Source organism: Leptonychotes weddellii, chromosome 5 (genome assembly GCF_054177405.1).
Source record: "Leptonychotes weddellii isolate Sample4059 chromosome 5, ASM5417740v2, whole genome shotgun sequence".
In the NCBI taxonomy this organism is placed as follows: domain Eukaryota; kingdom Metazoa; phylum Chordata; class Mammalia; order Carnivora; family Phocidae; genus Leptonychotes; species Leptonychotes weddellii.
Genome location: NC_138373.1, coordinates 83,273,875 through 83,293,913, shown reverse-complemented (window position 1 = coordinate 83,293,913; position 20,039 = coordinate 83,273,875). Strand labels below are relative to the sequence as shown.

The 20,039-nt window shown below is 36.3% G+C and overlaps 1 protein-coding gene across 1 annotated transcript in view; it reads left to right on the top strand.

Moving 5' to 3' along the window:
• Window positions 1-20,039, top strand: part of GYS2 (glycogen synthase 2) — a 53,211-nt gene that overhangs the window by 25,216 nt on the left and 7,956 nt on the right. Inside the window, exons 5-12 of the mRNA XM_081818938.1 lie at window positions 1,233-1,290; window positions 3,484-3,601; window positions 3,785-3,905; window positions 6,454-6,560; window positions 7,649-7,708; window positions 8,661-8,739; window positions 9,518-9,631; window positions 17,543-17,669. Coding sequence (XP_081675064.1) covers window positions 1,233-1,290; window positions 3,484-3,601; window positions 3,785-3,905; window positions 6,454-6,560; window positions 7,649-7,708; window positions 8,661-8,739; window positions 9,518-9,631; window positions 17,543-17,669 — 784 coding nt within the window. The remainder of the gene's footprint in view (window positions 1-1,232; window positions 1,291-3,483; window positions 3,602-3,784; window positions 3,906-6,453; window positions 6,561-7,648; window positions 7,709-8,660; window positions 8,740-9,517; window positions 9,632-17,542; window positions 17,670-20,039) is intronic.

Sequence of the window (20,039 nt, the reverse complement as noted above, 5' to 3'; positions counted from 1 at the left end):
TTGTTGCAAATGGCAAGATCTCATTCCTTTTGATGGCTGCATAATATTCCATTGTGTATATATACCACTTCTTCTTTATCTATTCATCTGTCGATGGACATCTTGGCTCTTTCCACAGTTTGGCTATTGTGGACATTGCTGCTATAAACATCGGGGTGCACGTACCCCTTCGGATCCCTACATTTGTATCTTTGGGGTAAATACCCAGTAGTGCAATTGCTGGATCGTATGGTAGCTCTATTTTCAACTTTCTGAGGAACCTCCATACTGTTTTCCAGAGTACCACCCAAATCTTTACACATATTTTACTTCTCAGTGTCAGTAACTTTGTGGTAACACCAACCCTAAGGTATATCCAGAACATAGTAGTGTTCAATCTGTGCTTGTTGAATAAATGGGCTATGCTAGAAATGAGCTTACGCCCTAGGGTTGTCACAGTGACCTGGTGTATGTAAGCAAGTTAACTTTTCTATTTAAAGGAAATGAAAGTTCAGAAAATATAAGAAATTTGTATGAGACTATCCCAGTCCTACATCTTACGACATTGCCTCATTGGTCCTGTTCAGAAGAAACCTATTGTTTTACTTCTCCCAAGACTTTGAAAGCTTTTCTAGGACCTAACCCCAGACCCATCCAGAGGTTGCAATGCTGAGAGGCCTGTTCATAAAACATGACCCTATCACCTGGCCACAGCTGATTGATCCAGAGGTAGATACCTGGCATAAACCAGCCAGTCAGAATGCTCCCACAAGAGGGAGGCTAAACAGATGAGTCTGTATGGATGCACTCCTTAAGGATAGGTATGTCAGCTTTGCAGCTGTTGGCAGTGTCCATTTTTCTTTTATGTTGCATGGGATGCAAAGAAGGCTAAACTAGGGACGCCTGGGTGGCTCAGTCGGTTAAGTTGCCTCCTCTTGATTTCAGCTCAGGTCATGATCTCAGGGTTGTGAGATCTCCTGATGGGGTTCCCTGCTCAGCGGGGAGTCTGCTTGGAATTCTCTCTCTCCCTCTGCCCCTCCCCTGCTCATGCACACATACATACACACACACACACACACACACACACACACTCTTTCTCTCTCTTAAATAAATAAATAAAATCTTTTAAAAAATTTTTTAAAAAGAAGGCAAAGCTACAATGAAGTACAATGAAAAATGGAAACAGACTGAGAGAACTGTAGATTCTCCACAGTGATTTAGACTAATGGTTTAAACTAATTCCTGAAGCCCAGCTAAACCTTTGCCATGAGACACTCTGGCATCCTATGAATAAATTCCTCATTATTATAGGTAAGCCAGTGTTAGTACCTAGTTACCTGGTGTTAGCACTGGGTCTGTTATTTGCTACCAAACAGTCCTAATGAATATATCCTCTTCTTTAATCCCTGCAATCTTGTCTTTAGTTGTCTTTCTTCCAGATACTAGTTGGATGTCTGGAGGAGGTATTTCAAGGTGCTAGGTAGTTAAAAAAAGAGGAAGAATCCAATAAATTTGAATAATGGCAGCATAAAGATCCTATGTTCTTCTTTTGTCTTTCCAAGTATTCCCTAAGGTTCACTTGGATTCTCACTGCCATGCCCCTTACAGAAGTTTACTCCATCAATATGCTATTTCTTTCTTGCATCTTTCTTGTTTCTTGTCTACTGTATCCTTTTCTGTGCTTACAAAAATTCTTTGTTCTTTTCCTATTCTAAAATAAAACTTTCTCTTGAGGCTGCTATCCTATCAAATGTCTACACAATCTTATCCTTCCTCCTGCCGCCAAATATAGCTTCATTTGTGAAACATTGGAAAAATTCCAGAGGAATTAAAGTCATAATGAAGTGGTATTAATATACATTCTTGGCTTCTATATCTTTTTGGATAAGACAGCTGACTGTCATAGTGGATAAAGGTATAGACCTCAGAGCCAGGCTGTCTTAGTTTTATTATTTTATTTTATTTTATTTTATTTTATTTTATTTTATTTTATTTTATTTTATTTTATTTTATTTTTTATTTATTTTAGAGAGAGAGTGTGGAGGCCGGGGTGGGGGGTGGAACAGCAGAGGGAGAGACAGAATCTCAAGCAGACTCTGAGCTGAGCATGGAGCCCGATGCATGCTCGATCTCATGACCCTGAGATCAAGACCTGAGCTGAAATCAAGAGTCCAAAGCTTAGCCAGCTGACCCATCCAGGCCCCCCCAGGCTGGGTTAGTTTTAAATGCTACCTCTGTTACTTTGTAGTTACTTGATCTTGGGCAAATAACCTCTCTACAGGTCAGTTTCTTCACTTATAAAATGGGGATAGAAACATAAGTTACTTCATATGGTTTTATAAAAATTAAATTAGTATTTATCAAATACACTAGAGTCTAGAACAAAGTAAGTACTATATAATGTCATGGAAAGGGAAATACATTGTAAGGGGGGATTGTCTACTATCCTGATCACACTGTAGGAATTATTCACATGAGGGCTTTCACTAGAAACCTTGGCAACCTAAAATTGACTCTGCTGTGGAGTACAGAATTTGCCGAATTACTTAGGAAAAATTCAGAAGAACCGGCAGTTTGTTATTTTTGTTGTTTTTATGAGAAATGGCCAAGAAGCCTTTGTTGATTTTGTGGAACCATTTCAAAAGATAGCTTGTTAATTATAAAATATCCTTCAAAATGATGGCATACTTATAATTCTAGCTCAAATCTCCATTGCAAAAATGTCCATTGCCATGTGTTAAATTTTTTTGACATAGCTTTTTTTTTAAAATTTCATTTGTTTTTGCTGCTACTAATTGCAGCAACCCATGTATTCAAGTCACTAGGTAGTTCCCGTCTTGTACCCTGAGGAGTCTCTATCTTGTCACAGGCTAATAATTATTCTGGAAGACCAAAATGTCTTCCTGCTTGAGTAAAATCTTCTGGGAATTAGAAATAAAGGACTGCCTTTCCAATTTTCCAAATAGAACATTTCCCAAACGCTTGGCCAGTTAAGATGCTAAGAGGTAGTTTCGTGCACAACATAGCTAAAGACACAACATGTGGAGGCAGACTGCATGGATTCTACTCCTACTGATACTTGTGTTCTCCGACAGATTCCTTAACAACTCTGGGCCTCAGTTTCTGCCTCTGAAAATGCAGATAAGAACACCTACTCCATTGCTTCTTGCAAGGATTAAATGAATTACATCATAAAGTGTTTAGAGCATTCAGAGCAATAGTAAGCCATCAATAAATGAAAACTATAATAATCATTCTTAGTGCTTTTAATGAGATGTTTCATTTTACTAGTTAATGTTATTTTGGTCACACACTCCTAATTTCCTATTTCAAGAATTTATTGTGATGTTTTATGAATTTTCAGTTCTTTGATAGAAACTAGAAATGTTAAGGGACATCTAATTTTATATATTTAAACTATTTAAACACACTATTTTTCTACAATGGTACCCTCTCTCAAAAGAAGATTTTTGTGATGATTTTTTTTTTTTATTGCTTTTCCAGATGTGGTTACTCCAAATGGCTTGAATGTTAAGAAATTTTCAGCGGTACATGAGTTTCAAAATCTACATGCCATGTACAAGGCCAGGATCCAAGATTTTGTTCGAGGTCATTTCTATGGGTATGCTCTTCTTTATTTAAAAAAAAAAAAATAACGTGTCTTAGGGACCTATGGCATAGAGAAAACAAAATTGTTATAGTAAATGTTTATCTTTCCCAGCCCCCTTTGAACTTTAACAGAATTTATTTGTATATTTTGTTGCTGTTGCCTTATTTCATTTGAAACTGTTTTGTTTTGTTTTAGTCATCTGGACTTTGACCTTGAAAAGACTTTGTTCCTTTTCATTGCTGGGAGATACGAGTTTTCAAACAAAGGAGCTGACATCTTCCTAGAAGCCTTATCCAGGCTAAATTTTCTGCTGAGGGTAAGAACGCTATAGAACACCATGCAATACTTTTATAGGCGGACTTCCTTCTGTGGGAAGTAAAGAACTTTCTGGCTTCTTAAGAAGTATCCAGCAGATATGTGATTGTGAATACTTAAAATGACAACCTTATTCTGAAAATGGCTCCAGCTTTTCAATTTACATATTGGGATCACCACGTTGTTCACTTGTGTCTCTGTCTATGTTATCTGGTATTTTTTTTAAGAGAGCCACAAGCTTATTGTGTTCTGTTTTAAGATGACATTATAACATTCCTTTCCCTGTCCCAAGAGTTAACCAGTTGAAAGATAAATATGAAGAAATCAAGCAAATGGAGAACAAAATTCGCCATTTTTAAAACCGATAAAGACTGAGGGGCACCTGGGTGGCTCAGTCGGTTGAGGTTCTGCCTTCGGCTCAGGTCATGATCCCTGACTCCTGGGATTGAGCCCCTCATCAGGCTCCCTGCTCAGCGGGGAGTCTGCTTCTCTCTCAGCTCCTCACCCCGCTCTCTCCCTCTCTCTCTCTCAAATAAATAAATAAAATCTAAAAAATAAAAAAAATAATAAAACCAATAAAGACTTGTAATGGAAGATGTGGCTTGGTATATGGCACCCACAGGCTTCCTGATATTGAACCTTGCTATTAGACCTAGCTAGCTCATCACATTGCTGTGCTCCCCCAACCAAAGAAGACCTTCAGAGGAGCCTCTACCACACAGCTGGCAACCAAGCAGTTGCTCTCTGTGCAAGGGGAAGACGCACACAAACACTATTCCCCTCCCTACTCGCCAGCCATGTCTCCTCCCCGAGATTAGTAAGAGTCTTGAACTGTGAAACCAGGAGGTGTCCCACCACATGGAAACAAGGAGGGGAAAGGAGGTTCCTGCTTCCATGTGGAATCAGTTTCTGCTCAGGAAGGTGGGACTTAACATAGGTTCCCAATTACGCCAGCAATAAAATCTGTGCCAATAGAAAAAGCTATACAAAATGGTACTATGGAATAGCTAGTGATTGAAGTTATTGGCTTATATTCTAATCCTGTCATGTAAAAGTATAGAATAAATAACAGTAAGCTACGGGAGACCAGTGTAGAATTTCAATCTTACTGAGATACCAAGACAACCTAAACTTTCACTGTTCTCCAGTTAATTTTTTTCCTTGGACATAGATTTATTTTTGCCTTAGAGCAGACATCACACCAAGTATACTAAAAGATTTACTGATACCACTTAATAAGGAAATAATACATTAATAAAAACCCAACTCTGTAAAATAGGACTGAAGACTACATAGATTATTCTTTAATAGGCAGGAATAATCTTATTCCATAATATTTCCTGGTATGTGTCTATTCAACAAGCTTTAAAGATGGACTCAAAGTTATATCAAACATATATCATGTTTAGGGACATTATTAATCAATTTATCTATATATTTATTAAATAGTCACTTTATCTTTAAGTATGAAGAAAAAGCCAATTGCTATTCTAGACATCAAAGATCATTACAATACTTGGAGAAATTAAAAGAAAGCATTCTCTTTCATATAGTACATTTATTCTTTCATAGGACATTGGCTACTCCTGGAGTGAGTTTCCTATTCTATGACTTTTGTAGATTTTTTTAATAGAATGTCAGACCCTTGAGGGGGCTATAAAGTATGCAGTGCCCACATTTAGGATATAGTCATTTCCAGAATACACGAACATTCATATGTGCACGGTTTTAAGTGAGCTTATGCTTCCATTCTCACAGTGGTTTGGATATGTCATTTCCTTCTGAGATGTGCTAGGGAAGAGGAAAAGAAAACAGAGTCTAGGATCAAAGACACCAGTTTGAATCTCAGCTCTGCCAATAACCTGTTATAGGATCTCAGACAAAATATTGAAACTCTCATGCCACTCTTTCAATTAGTAAAATGAAGAGAGTGATATCTCTTGTGCACGGTTTTTATGAGGATTGGATTAAATTATTCATTTAAAGTGTCTGGCACAGTGCCTGCCACACCAGAGGGGCTGAGCACATGCTTGTTCCTGTACTTTAGGACTAAAAAACCAAAATGCCGCATTATGGCAAGGCATTTAACAGAAAAGTGTAAATCATCTATTTATACAAATCAATGTGAATAAACTAGAAAAAAATAGAATAAAACAAAACTAAATCCCCATGAACTTTCCAATCTGAAATTTTAAAGAGCTAATTTTGGCCTTGTAACATTAGCTCACATTCATGTGACTTTTTTTTAACCCCAGAAAAGCACCGTGATATCACTAGCAATTGCTATGTATTTTAGCTGCTTAAGGAAAATATTTTATGTCTGAATTTTCAAATTGTTAATCAACAGATCTTGACTGAAAGCCAGATTTAAATTAATAGTTCTGAGTTAAGCTTCAGGAAGGTGGCTTTAATTTCTCTGTGAATCATAAATAAGTATTCCTTTTATCTAAAGGTAATTTAAAACATTGTTTTTTTTAAGTTTAAGGTCCATCTGTTGATGTTTTCGTTTATCTTTGGTAGTTAACTTGTGTTTCCTAATCCCTCACTAGATGCATAAAAGTGACGTTACAGTGGTGGTGTTTTTCATCATGCCTGCCAAGACAAATAATTTCAATGTGGAAACGCTGAAAGGCCAGGCAGTGCGGAAACAGCTATGGTAATCTCATGTCTTGTGAATGTTCTCAATAAGTGTCAAGAGATTTTTTTAACATGCATAATTTCTGATATATCTCCTTCAACTGTTTTTTCTTTAAGATTACCATAGCACAAGGGGTGCTTGGGTAGCTCAGTTGGTTAAGCTTCTGCCTTCAGCTCAGGTCATGATCCTGGGGTTCTGGGATCAACCCTCCACGTTGGGCTCCCTGCTCAGCAGGGAGTCTGCTTCTCCCTCTCCCTCTGACCCTCCCCCCTGTTCCTGCCCTCTCTTTCTCTCTCTCTCTCACAAACGAATAAATAAAAAATCTTTTTAAAAAAAGATTATGTTAGCACAAATGCTACTGGGTTCTCTTCTCATAGGCTACTATGTCAGATTATGTAGTGCCTATCAAACTGTGTTACTATAAAAACTTTGGAATGAGCCACCATGGAAGGAAAAACCTCTGTGGAAATCTTTAAAGATGGGTTGAATTTATTTTTAATTTTATGGTGAAAATTTAAAAATGAATGCCGGGGCGCCTGGGTGGCTCAGTCGTTGAGCGTCTGCCTTCGGCTTGGGTCGTGATCCCGGGGTCCTGGGATCGAGCCCCGCATCGGGCTCCCTGCTCGGCGGGAAGCCTGCTTCTCCCTCTCCCGCTCCCCCTGCTTGTGTTCCCTCTCTCGCTGTCTCACTCTCTGTCAAATAAATAAATAAAATCTTTAAAAAAAAAAAAATGAATGCCAAAGTAAAGAGATTAGTATAATGACCCCCTCCATGCCCATAGCCCAGCTTCAACAATCACCAATGAATTCGCCATCTTGTTACATCTATACTTCCATCCACTGCCCTGCCCTGCCCTCCACCCTCACCTGAAAATCATCAAGCAAAAAAATGTTAAGCTCTGTGGGCAGCTCGGGGTGTTCTGCTGCCTCAGCTCTGAAGGTTTGAACTCAAGCTAAATTGGCAACTAGGAAAAACAGTAGAAGAGGTTCCACAAAAGAGACCCGTAATTTCAAAGGATGCACTTGACAAAACATCAGCGTGGCCATGGCAAACAAAGATTTTAAATTGTGACACTGTTTAAATTATAAATCTTTCAATTCATACAGGGACATTGCACATTCTGTGAAAGAAAAATTTGGGAAGAAACTCTATGATGCATTGTTAAGGTAGGTGCTGGGAGTACATAACACTTCAACATTTTAGGGTTTCACTATTCGAATTCAACAACTTATACATTATCATGTATTTCTTTTGTTCCAAATATAAAGGAATTAGTAGCCTTTGAATTATATTATATTCATCATTATTAGTAGTAGTAATATTATATCATGGGAACGGGTTTTGTTTTATCCTTCATCTGATGAATACTTATAAACAGGTTGTACAAATGAGAACATATTCCCATATGCAAATAGGCTCTAATTCAATGGGACTCTCATTAAGAGTTAATATATCAATGTGAAACTGAGGGAGATTTCGTGAGATTTTTAAGTCAAAATATATATTAACTTTATATATTAAATACATATATTTACTTATATATTAAATTAAAATATTTATTAACATTAAGTAATGTTAAGTAACCTATATTTACTTAATGAATAATAAACATTTAAATACATAATAAATGAAATATATAAATTTATAAAATAAAAATCTAAATAATTAAATCAAATCAAAATATATTATAAAAGAATAAAAATATATATTAAATATATGAATTTTGTTAGAATATGAAGAGAAAGCTGTGTTGTTTCCTGACTGATGGTGGCAGGCATGCATCATTTCCTTTAACCAGTAAAAATATCAACTTATAGATGGACAGTTATGGCCACTTGTGAACGTAGTACTCAAGAGTAGGCAAAATATAATGGAAGTATCCTTCTGATGGTCAACAGTAATGCTTTAGAAATGAATTTTAACTTTCTTTTATGCTATCAAAATTGTTCTCTTATCAAACTTCTTCATGCTCTAGGAATTTGTCTATGAGTGTCATCAGGAAACCATGTTTGCTTTATATTTATTTTTAAAGTGCTTAGAACACTGTCTGACACCTAGGAAGCATTGAATCAGTGCCTGTTATTTTTATTTTTCTTATTAACATTGTTTTGCCCACAGAGGAGAAATTCCTGACATGGACAATATTTTGGATCGAGATGATGTAACAATTATGAAAAGAGCCATCTTTTCAACCCAGGTAATAAAGACAAGAGTGCCCAACACTTCCCAAGATTGTTAAAATCAATTTAGACCAATATTTTAATTTATTGGAATGGGCTAGTTTGGGAAATGTGTGAACCCAAAAGCTAGAAAAGTCTTTCTTATGCATTCACCTAAATGACAACTTGGCTTATTTTCTTTTTAGTGCTTTTCAGGGCTCCTTAAAAAAATTTCATGAAACTTATCTTGTAGCCACTTAAAAAATTCCTTTGGAACCAATATATCCGTTTGAAAAACTCTGTATATTGCAATGACAACAAAATAGTCCCTAAAATTTTCGAAAAGCATAGCATTTTGAGTCACGATCGAGAAAAGGTGAATGTTTCCCAGTTGAGTGGACTTACTGAAAAAAGGGAAGATAGGCATGCACCGACATCTTGTCATAACAGTGAGGCATCAGGCACCATCAGAGGACAGCTCTGCTAGAAGGATCCAGGAGAAGAGCTCATCTTAAGTCACAATTTCAGGACACCTTCATTCCAAATAGGTCCTAAGAGCAATCAAGAAGTCTAGGCCTTTCACGTAGTGGCTGCAGGTGAGAAACAAAAATATCATGTGTTCATAATATCCGAAGGAAGTTCTTTAAGCCATTATCCCTCTGAAACCCACACAAAACTTAGTCATCATCATTAGTGTCATCCAAAAGATGGAAGGCATGAAGGTTGGATGACATGTTGCCAATGACCTATTGTTGAAATTAGTCACACTTATTAATTCTTTCCACAATTGACATTTTCTTTCCTCTATGACTTCAGCGACAGTCTTTGCCTCCAGTGACCACTCACAATATGATTGATGACTCCACTGATCCCATCCTCAGCACCATTAGACGGATCGGACTTTTCAACAGCCGCACAGACAGAGTCAAGGTAGAACTAATTGTTTACACAAGGCACTTCAAAATGACATAGAATATACTTTTTCAGAATTTATTAGAAGTCTCCCGTATTTGTTTTGACATGTTTCAGAACTATTTCAAATGATATTTCTAAAAAAAATTAATTCTGTTTGCTGTCTTGGGTAATTAAAATATAATGTCTGTTTTAGTATCATTCTTAACGTTGTACAATATTATCAGTAAGAATAGGGAAATTGCCTAATTTTTATGATACAAATGTACTCTAAGAATTACTTTAATTAGTGAATCTCTGAGATGAAAATGAATTGTCTTTGTTTCTTCCTGATAAAGTTCAACTTTAAGGGGATAATATGAGAAGCTTCCAGTTTCAGAGAATATGGCTAATGATATTTTTATGGAATTTTCTATAGACCAACTCATTCTTTTGATGCTTGAGTGTCTAAATGATTAAGTACAGTGTGAGTTTTTTTTATTAAGACCTGGTTTCTGCCACTGTGGAGCTTAGTCTCTCTGATGTGTACTGAGGGAGTACTATGTTCAGGCACAGTGCTAAGTGTGGGACACAATGTTGAACATGTAGACAGTTGCTTATCTCTACTCAATCCCATTCACCAATATTCAAGATCAGGTTGTCACAAGCTTTTACCAATCTTTTCAAAGGTCCCACTTTTTCTTCTTTTTTTCACCTTTAGCAGATGACTTGAGAATTCAATGTATAAACTCCTTCAGTGCCTCTCAAATATAGATTTTGACCTATTTTTACCTATTTACCTTTGGGTTCTGGGGATTGTTGTTGATCTCATTCCCTCCGACATTCTTGGGAAATTTACCCTGTTAACCCTCCCTTATACTGCAGGTTTACTAGCTCCTTCCCTTGCTGTCTACGAATATTCCTTAAATTTTCTCGCATTAGAAAGCAAACAAACTTTGCCTTAACCTGGTCTTCTCTTGATGTTTTTAAATGTTTTGGTCTTTTCTATTCTTCTCTGCAAAATCTCTTGGAAAAAAAATAGTCTGTTTGTAAATTTATTCCTTATCTTGCATTCACTCCTTGATATAGGCATGAGTGGATGTGGTGGAGGGAGACAAGTTAGGGCCCTCCTGCCACAGGATAGGAGAGAGATGATAAGGGGCCCTTAGAAAGGCCATGCCATAAGTGCTAGAGAGGACGGAATCATGGAAGAGGTGGTTGTATATAGAAAAGATCATACTTCGTAATCAATGGTCATTGGGAGGGAAAAAGAGGGAGAAGGCAAAGATGATAGCCTTCTGGCTTCAGTATTTAGTCAATACTTTCTAAAAACTAAGGAAAGGCTTTATCAGAGTTGGCTTGAGGATTGCATCAAGAATTGAACTCAGTTCTTGGTAGATCGTTTGAGTTATATGTGAGCTATTCAAGTTAAGATGTTTCATGGGTACTTAGAAAACAGGGCTTCATAAAGTGAGCTATCAGTGGAGGGGCAGCAGGGGATACCTGGGAATGATGACCCTGCCATGCTGCAAGACCAGGCTGAACGAGCAGAGAAAAAGTGTTGACCCAAGAAAACCTCAAGATTTAAGAGATTAGAGGAGGAAAAGTCAGTGCAAGAAAAGAGCAAGAATTAGAAGAGAAAAATATCTCAGAAATCAAGGCAGGAAAAATTTTCATGATAGTAGATAGCAACAGCTCATAGTACAGAATTAACTGATACAGCTGTTTATAAAATGTTCCATGCGGTGTTATCCCATCCATTTTAAACATGTTCTACACACACACGTGTGAGTGTGTACATAGACACACACATATGTGTGTATATTTCCCTGTGCCATAGAATTATGGGTGACTTTTATTTTCTCATTTGTGTTTTTGCATTTCCAAAATTTTTACCCCTAGCACACATCACATTATAGGCAGGCTACAGATTTTTCCCTGGAAATGCAGGGATGTATCTCCCAAAGGCACACAATTGGATCAGCACGATTGGATCTGCAGGAACTTACCTCACTTCAGAGTGTATCAGCACTAATTTGACTTCATTTTCATGTAGTTTAGACCAGTTCTTCTCAATTTTTTTTTCCTCTTGGAAAGGAAATAGTGACAGAAAGAAAGCCTATTATTTTCCTGTAGCTTTCTGTTTTACACAACTTTGTCACACTTATATTTAAACCTGTGGCTCTTCCTCTGAGGATCTGTCAGGTGCCTGGCACATGACATGTACAATAAATATAGACTGAACAGGGGATGTGGAGCCATGACTGTGGTTCATGCTTCCTTTGCTCTCGGGAAGACTGAGTCTGGAAGGTCCCCTGAAATTGGGAGCTCTGAACAAAGTATGCTTTGCTGATCTGTGTGTGTGTGTGTGTATGTGCGTGTGTGTGTTTTAATATGATAACAGTGAAGCCATTTCTCAGGAAAGGACAAGTACATTATTTCCTAAGTATGTTAAACTTCATCCCTCTGTGTCTTTGCTGTTGTTATTCTTTCTGAAGTGCCCCTATCTCAGCCATTCTAACAGCTTCTTTGGGATCCAACCTAGAGGTCATCTCTTCCTTGTGTTTGTCCAACGTGCATTCATCTACTCCAGACAGGGCAATCACTTTCTTATCTGCATTCTCAAGGTGCTTTATATCTGCTACAAATATAGGAATCATCACACTGAGTTATTTGTATTTTTAAAATATGTATGTCCATTCCTCCAGTGAGACTGTGAGTTCTTCGAGGCAGTGATCGTGTCTCATATAAATTTTCTCACTTTCCATTCTCTGAGAAGCAGACACCAAGACAGGATTAGATGTGAAAACACTTATTGGTGAAAATGCCTGTGCAGGATAGAGATTGAAAGTGAAAGCAGGCAGGGAGGGGTAGTCCGACACGGTGGAAAGAGGGGGAAGGAAGGATGAAGAGGGAAGACCCACAGACTGCAGCCCAGTTCTAAACACCTCTCAACCTTTTTTTTTTTTTACAGAAAGTCAAATGTCATTAACAAAAACTAGAATTAATAAAAATTAGCAAATGCATGAAAAATATACACACCTAGCAGCACTATGTAGTGACTCATAAAGGGAAAAAGCAGACCACTAACATGGCTGGTCAGCTAGGGGAAAGAAACACACACACACAGAAGCACGTGCACTTCTGTGTGTGCCAAAAGAATTAGTTTTCAACAGTACAATCAATCTATAGCTAACAACGATTCTGAATTATTTTCCAATGCTTCCTTTCTTAATACAAAAGATGCCTCTGTGTGTGTGTGGGGGGGGTGAATTGTGGTTTACTGTGATTTATTTTAAATATATTAGCATTACCACACACATCATTTCCCTATATCTAAATCTTCCCTTTATATTTTACTTTCATGTGATTTGTTCACCTACCAAACAGTTTCATGTTTGTAGGCAGACGGGTGCCTTATTCGATGAGCAATTGCATGCGACAATTTTAATAGGGATTCCTATTAGTTGGAGTAGGGATTTTCCAAACAAAAGTTGCCCATTAAAAGAGTCACTGGTTGTGCAGAAATGAGTTGGCACTAGTACCCATCTCTGCCAGGTCTATAGGCTAGAGCAGCTGCTGTAGTTGCTCCAGAGGGGAAGCGGTTGGGGCTGTCAATCGGGATCCCTTGTCTGCCTTTAAATCTCTGCCACTTAATCGATTTGCAAATTTACTTAATCTACCTCAGTCTTCTCATCTGTAAAATGGTGGCAAAATAGACGCACACTCACAGAATTGTTGTGAGGCTTAAATAAGTAATAGATGCTCCAGTTAGTGCAGTATGTGGCACGTGGCAAGTGCATGATAAATGTCAGCTCTTATCTGTACTTAGCCGGGTCCGTAGCAGATGATAGGTGCTCAGTAACTTTTAGAAGAGAGGTGTAAACAGAGTTTGATGAGAGTAGAAAATGGAGGATTTATCTCTGCCTGGAGAATTTGATAATGTTTTATAAAAGGATGACATGTTAGCTAGATCTTGACTGACGAGCAGGAGTTTATCATGCAGACAACAGTTCATCATACAGAGAGCCGGCAGAAGTAGACAAAAAGGCACAGAGATATAAAAGCACATAGCTTCTGTAGAGTGAACGGAGAAGGAAGTTTGTCTCATACAAATTATGTTTATATAGATAAACTCATGAACAGTTTGAGACTTTCATTGGTTATTATCATAAAGCAAACACACACACAAGAAGTAAAAGAATAGCCCCTTCATAGCAATATACTCTCAAAGCACTGAGATAAATTTTGGTCAACTCATAATTAGGTATTTTATTTATAAATAGTATCCTTTAAAAGCTTAACACTGACTCAGGCCCTGTGCTAATGTGAGTACTCATTTGATCACCTGCATATTTACAGAACTCTATACAGTGGTTCTTAACTCTCGGACAAGCGCTTTATATGAATGCAACCACTTGATTCAGGAAATGTTGCAGATTATTTTGAATTTGAATTTATCATCAATTCTGCCTCGGCAGTGGGTGCAGTGAGAAAAACCTACAGTGCAGACTCCAGGTCTTGACCCTGTGCCAGTACTCTGTGAAAGTAAATTAACTGCCTGGGATCTTAATTCCCTCACAGGATAAATGTGGTTAGACGACTTTTTGGTTTTTATTTGTTTTTTCCCTACTGATCCAGCGCCTGCTGTGAGCCAGGTGCTTTGCTGGGGGCTTTTGTATACAGGATCTCATTTAATCCTCCCGGTAACCTTGAGCTGACCTCTCACATCCCTTCCTCTGCCCCAGGCCTCCGTCATTGGCTGTTCAGGGCCCAGAGCAGCTGTGTTAGTATTTAGTTATGCTGTCATTCTGTTTGGCTGGAAACAAAAGAAATGAGCCATGATATTTTCATGTTCCAAAATGGGCTTTGGAGAGTACAGATTTTCCCAGGCTCGGAAATGCCAAAGTAGGACAATGAGTTTTGAATCCCTGTTTGCTGATATTTGCCAGGAGTACAGTGGTCTGCTGATTTGATGATTGTCTGGACACAGGATCTGTGTCTGTCTCTTTTCCTTGTGCAGGACTTTGCACATGATAAGGACTCAAATCATGTTCTGTGGAGGAAAATGTTTTATCTATTTTTATTTTGGGCTTTGTGATTGTGATTGAATGAACTATCATTTTTAGGTACTACTTTTGGATATTCTACCATTCTATTGCTTAAGTTTAACCTAGGTCCCATTTGTAGATCTCCTGACATGGAACTAATGTATATAATTTATTTATAATATTTATAATTTCTTTTTTTTTAAAGATTTTATTTATTTATTTGAGAGAGAGAGTGAGAGAGAGAGAGAGCACAAGAGGGGGGAGCGGGAGAGGGAGAAGCAGACTCCCCGCTGAGCAGGTAGCCCGATGCGGGACTTGATCCTGGGACTCCAGGATCATGACCTGAGCCGAAGGCAGTCGCTTAACCAACTGAGCCACCCAGGCGCCCTATAATTTATTTCTAAAATTAGAGTAATGAGAATGTCATGATGTTGCTAGGATTAAATGAAATAATATATGAGAACAGTATTTATAATACATAAAGTATGATACAACTGTTATCATTGTTGTTATATATCCAAATTAGGGTTTTTCTTCAAAGTAATCTCTTTGGAAAGATATACACTTATTCTTTTATTATATATGTTATATTATGTTTATATACAATATAAATAATATTTTATATGTATATTATATGGCATATACTATATAATGTATAATAATGTGTTATATATTATGGCATATAATACATAATATATACAGTATAAATATATACTATATATCATATATTATGTATGTTATATATGTATGTATATGATGTATATTATTTATATGTGTACAATATAAATACTATATAGTATATACTATATATCTATACATACATATATATATAATCCAAATGCTTTTAAATCAGATTTTATTTATATTTAATAACTACTTAACTATGGGGGAGAGGCTGACAAATTACCTAATAATGGTTCAAGAAAAACTTCAATAAATAGGAGAAATTGGAGAATTCTTTCATCCGGGTGACCACTTAAGTAGCTGTTCTAATCACACCTTCCCAATGATAGCCATTCTCTCTCTCTCGTCTCCGCCTTCACATAACATTACCAGCAGTGTAGTCCCAGTACCAGCTCATACCAGTGCACGAGAACCAATTGCTAAATTCTCAGAAGTTTTGTGAGCCAGTTTTAAAAATAGCTATTTTTTAAAAATTAAATTATATCAACTTAAAATATAAATCAGTTATATTAAAATGAAAGGTAATGCTGAAACTCATCACATCCTAATCGTTTACTACATTTTACGATGATCTATGCACTTGAAGCTATTTATGGCGATTGTACCCACCGATGGTGGAAATATTCTATAATGGTGTGCTACTGCCTTCCCCATCTCCAGTTCAGTGACATCACATTGGCAGCTTGAAACCGACCATAGCGGGAGTATCTAGAGAGTGAAAATAGGTGAACACTACGCGTCATGGCTTGATTAATTGTGTATCGATTGTCTAGACTTAAGAAGGTGGTAGAGAAATATGAACAATACAGATTAAACTTAGAAGGGTTGTGTCTAGAGTCATTACACAAAATTGTGAGTGGCACAAAAATATGAGGAAATATTTTTTCCATATTCAAAAGCTAATATCCAACTCAGGAAAGAAGTCACTTACGTCACTGATGAACCTTTGAAGTTCTGATGTATATCTCTGAATGGATCAACATTTACATCATAACTACATTCAGTCCTCAGTTGAAACCATAAGTTGGTTCTGAATACGGGATTCTTGCAAAAGTCAACAAAAGCATGTGGGAGTATTTAACTGTCTAGAATTTATAATAAGGAGGGTATTACACATATTTTATTAGACTTCATTCTTTAGAGAAGTTTTAGGTTCACAGCAAAGTTGAGCAGAAAGTACAGAGAGTTCCCACATACCCCTGCCGGCACTGCCTCCCCCACTGTCCACATATCACACCAGGATCTTATATTTGTTACACTTGATGAACCTACATTGATACATTATTATCCACCAAGATTCAGTTTACATGAAGCTATGCTCTTGGTGCTTTACCTTCTGTGACTTTTGATGAATGTATAATGACATGTATCCATCATTATAAAATCATACAGAATAATTTCACTGCCCTAATATTCTTTTGCACTCTGCTTAGTCAACCCTGCCCTCATCCAAGCACTGATCTTTTTTCTGGCTTCATAGTTCTGCCTTTTCCAGAATATCATATAGTTGGAATCATATAGTGTGTGGCCTTTCAGATTGGCTTTTTTCACTTAGTAATGTACATTTAATTTTTTTTCCATGTCTTTTCATGGCTTGATAGCTCATTTCTCCTTAGCACTGAATAATATTCCATTGTCTGGACAGTTTATTTATTTATTCATCTATTAAAGGTTATCTTGATTGCTCCCCAGTTTTATCAATTATGAATAAAGCTGATACAAACATCTGTGTGCAGGTTTTTGTGTGTACATTTTTTATTATTTGGAAATTGTATGCTATACATTCTTTATATCAATAAAAGGTATAGTAAACTTATGTACAAATATATACTTATATTTTGGTTTTTCATTCTTAAACATGTACCAGAACACCACTGCCATCATAAATACTTTGGCTTTTATTCTGAGTGAAATGGGAAGCCAGTGAAGGATTTTGAGCACGGGAGTACCTGGCACTTTTAAATCTTCACTCTAGTTGTACTGAGTAGAGACCTTGGCAGAATAGAAGCAGGGATCTAGGTTAGGAGGTGATTACCTCCAGGTGAGAGAGGATAGTAACTTGGATGAAGGTTTCTAGTCTGATCTAATCTAGATGAGATTCCTTGTACATCTCTAGAATCTAGAACACAAGGCTTCTACAGTATCAAAATACCGAAATGTAGGAGATTTTTGCTTTAATTTCTTTTTTTTTCTCATTAGAATTTTCCTTTTTTAGGTAATTTTGCACCCAGAGTTTCTATCCTCCACCAGCCCCTTATTACCCATGGATTATGAAGAGTTTGTCCGAGGTTGTCATCTTGGAGTATTTCCATCATACTATGAACCGTGGGGTTATACTCCAGGTATGTGGCATGTATAGATTGTGGAATGTTTTAAATTTTATTAATCTATTATTTTATGCACATGGATATAATATTCAAAGCTGATATGTAATTTCTACTAAGATTAAATTATAATAATATACTGTATTACAAAGAAAAAGAAGGTGTTATAAAGATTACATATTATTGAGTTGTCTCTACCAGTCCCAACTATTCATATAAAGGAGAAATTGAGTGCAAGTAGGTTTAAGATGAGAAACAATGGTCCAGCAAAAGTGTTCTCTAAAACATATTTCAGAATTTTTTTAAATTAATGGATGTACTTAATTTTTAATAGGTAACACATTCACATAGTTAAGGAAACAAAGAGTATAAGAAGGTATACAGTGAAAAGTCTTCTTCACACCCTTGTCACTCAAAAAAGAGGTACTTTTAAGATAAAATGTCAGTTCGGTGATAGGTATTATGACCCTGACATCATTCCATTCAGATCCTCCACCTCTTCATCTGCCTTTTTTTTTCCTCCCTGATGGTGGATTCCCAGATGCACTACCTATTTTTCTTTTTTTCCCCTATGAGCATGTTTGTCATTGGTATCAAGAGCTATCAATTTGTATTTGTACTGAAATGCTTAATTAAAAAGGAAACAAATACTTTAAATAAATGCCAATGGAAAGTATATAATACTAACTTTTCCATCTCATATTAGTAATCGGAGATTTTCCTCTTTATTTAAATATAATTCCATTCATAATTTTAAAAGAAAAGGTTCAGAAAACATTTTTATGCATAATTAATAAATTTTCCTTTCTGATCTCAATGTCATCATTGTCCAACCAAGGGGTGGCATCGGTCAAGGTTAGGGAGATCATGGTTGAATTATGAAGAGGAAGAATTTTTCTAATCTTTGTTTTCTGATCCCAGAATTTCAATATAGAATTTTAAATTCTATATAAGTAGTATCTACTGATGAATCAGAGACCTGTACCTCTGAAACAAATAATACATTATGTATTAAAAAAAATTCTATATAAGTAGTATCTTTACATAAGGAGCAACATGAAATCTCTGCCTCTTTTGACATAAGGTCCTATTCTATCATTCTAGGTTCCACCAAGAATAATTTGCCAGCAGCTGTAAAAATATTAAAACCTCTGGGGAAAATAGATAAAATATTATCTCCTCTTGAAACATGACATAGAAAAGCTATTGACCTAACTCTTCCAGCTATCTCTTTTGTAGTTCTAAAAATTGTTATGGGTATCAGTTGTCACTTTTATAAAGATGGTGTCTTCTTACTTATGAAATACCCACATATTATCTGAAATTGTTTATAATTGAGTATCTATCTTTTAAGATACATAAAATGCATATTTCACTGATGAACTTAACATTTTGTTATTGACTTTTGTTCCTATTATTTCTAGTAAGTAACATAATTTATTATCAAGGAAGTTTCAAAAATAGAGAAGCACAAAACCAAAGTCTGAGTGACTGAGGGATGTGGGAAATCCTTTACATTGGGTAAAGAGAATGTTCTATAACTTACAGCAGACTTTCCACCAAACATCATTTTATAGGACAAAGATAAACTTAACCCAAAATGATAGAGGAGATACATCTAGTATTTTAAGATAAAGACCAGCAAAACTATTATAAAAGATAAGTAGATGGAAAAAGAAGTTTGAGAATGAGTCATTCTCTGTTTTGAACTAACCAAAGGAAATTGGTCACTCCTCACCTAACCTCTAGTTACAGAAATAACAAGACCCCTAGTGGTTTAAGTTTGGTGTTAGCATATTAGATAATTCTAATTTTTTAAAAATAACTCTTTATTTGATACTAAGTTTAACACACTCCAGAAAATATTCATTTAAGGCTGTGTTTCAAGAAAATCCAATGATTGTAAGTGCTTATTCCATTAAATTCATTCAATGAAAATTTGCAGAGATTATGGGTACCTAGCACTTCATTACATGTATTTTAATGAGTATTTAAAAAAAATAAGGTTCTGTGAACTTCCATGGAATTGTAGGCAAAATTCTTTATACATATATGAGTAAGAATTTTTCTGGGGATGAGTTCCAGGTTTTCATTAGATTCTCATATGGGTCAAGAATCCCTGTCCCATTTTCTTCTCCACCACTCCCTCTAAAAATTAGGAAACCACACCTCTCTTGAGATAAACCACGAGGCAATACTTGCAGAGCAGAAGAAAAGGCCGCTGTCTAAACTGCATTACTTCTTTCTTTTTTAAATTTTATTTTATTATGTTAATCACCATACATTACATCATTAGTTTTTGATGGAGTGTTCCATGATTCATTGTTTGTGTATAACACCCAGTGCTCCATTCAGTACGTTCCCTCTTTAATACCCATCACCAGGCTA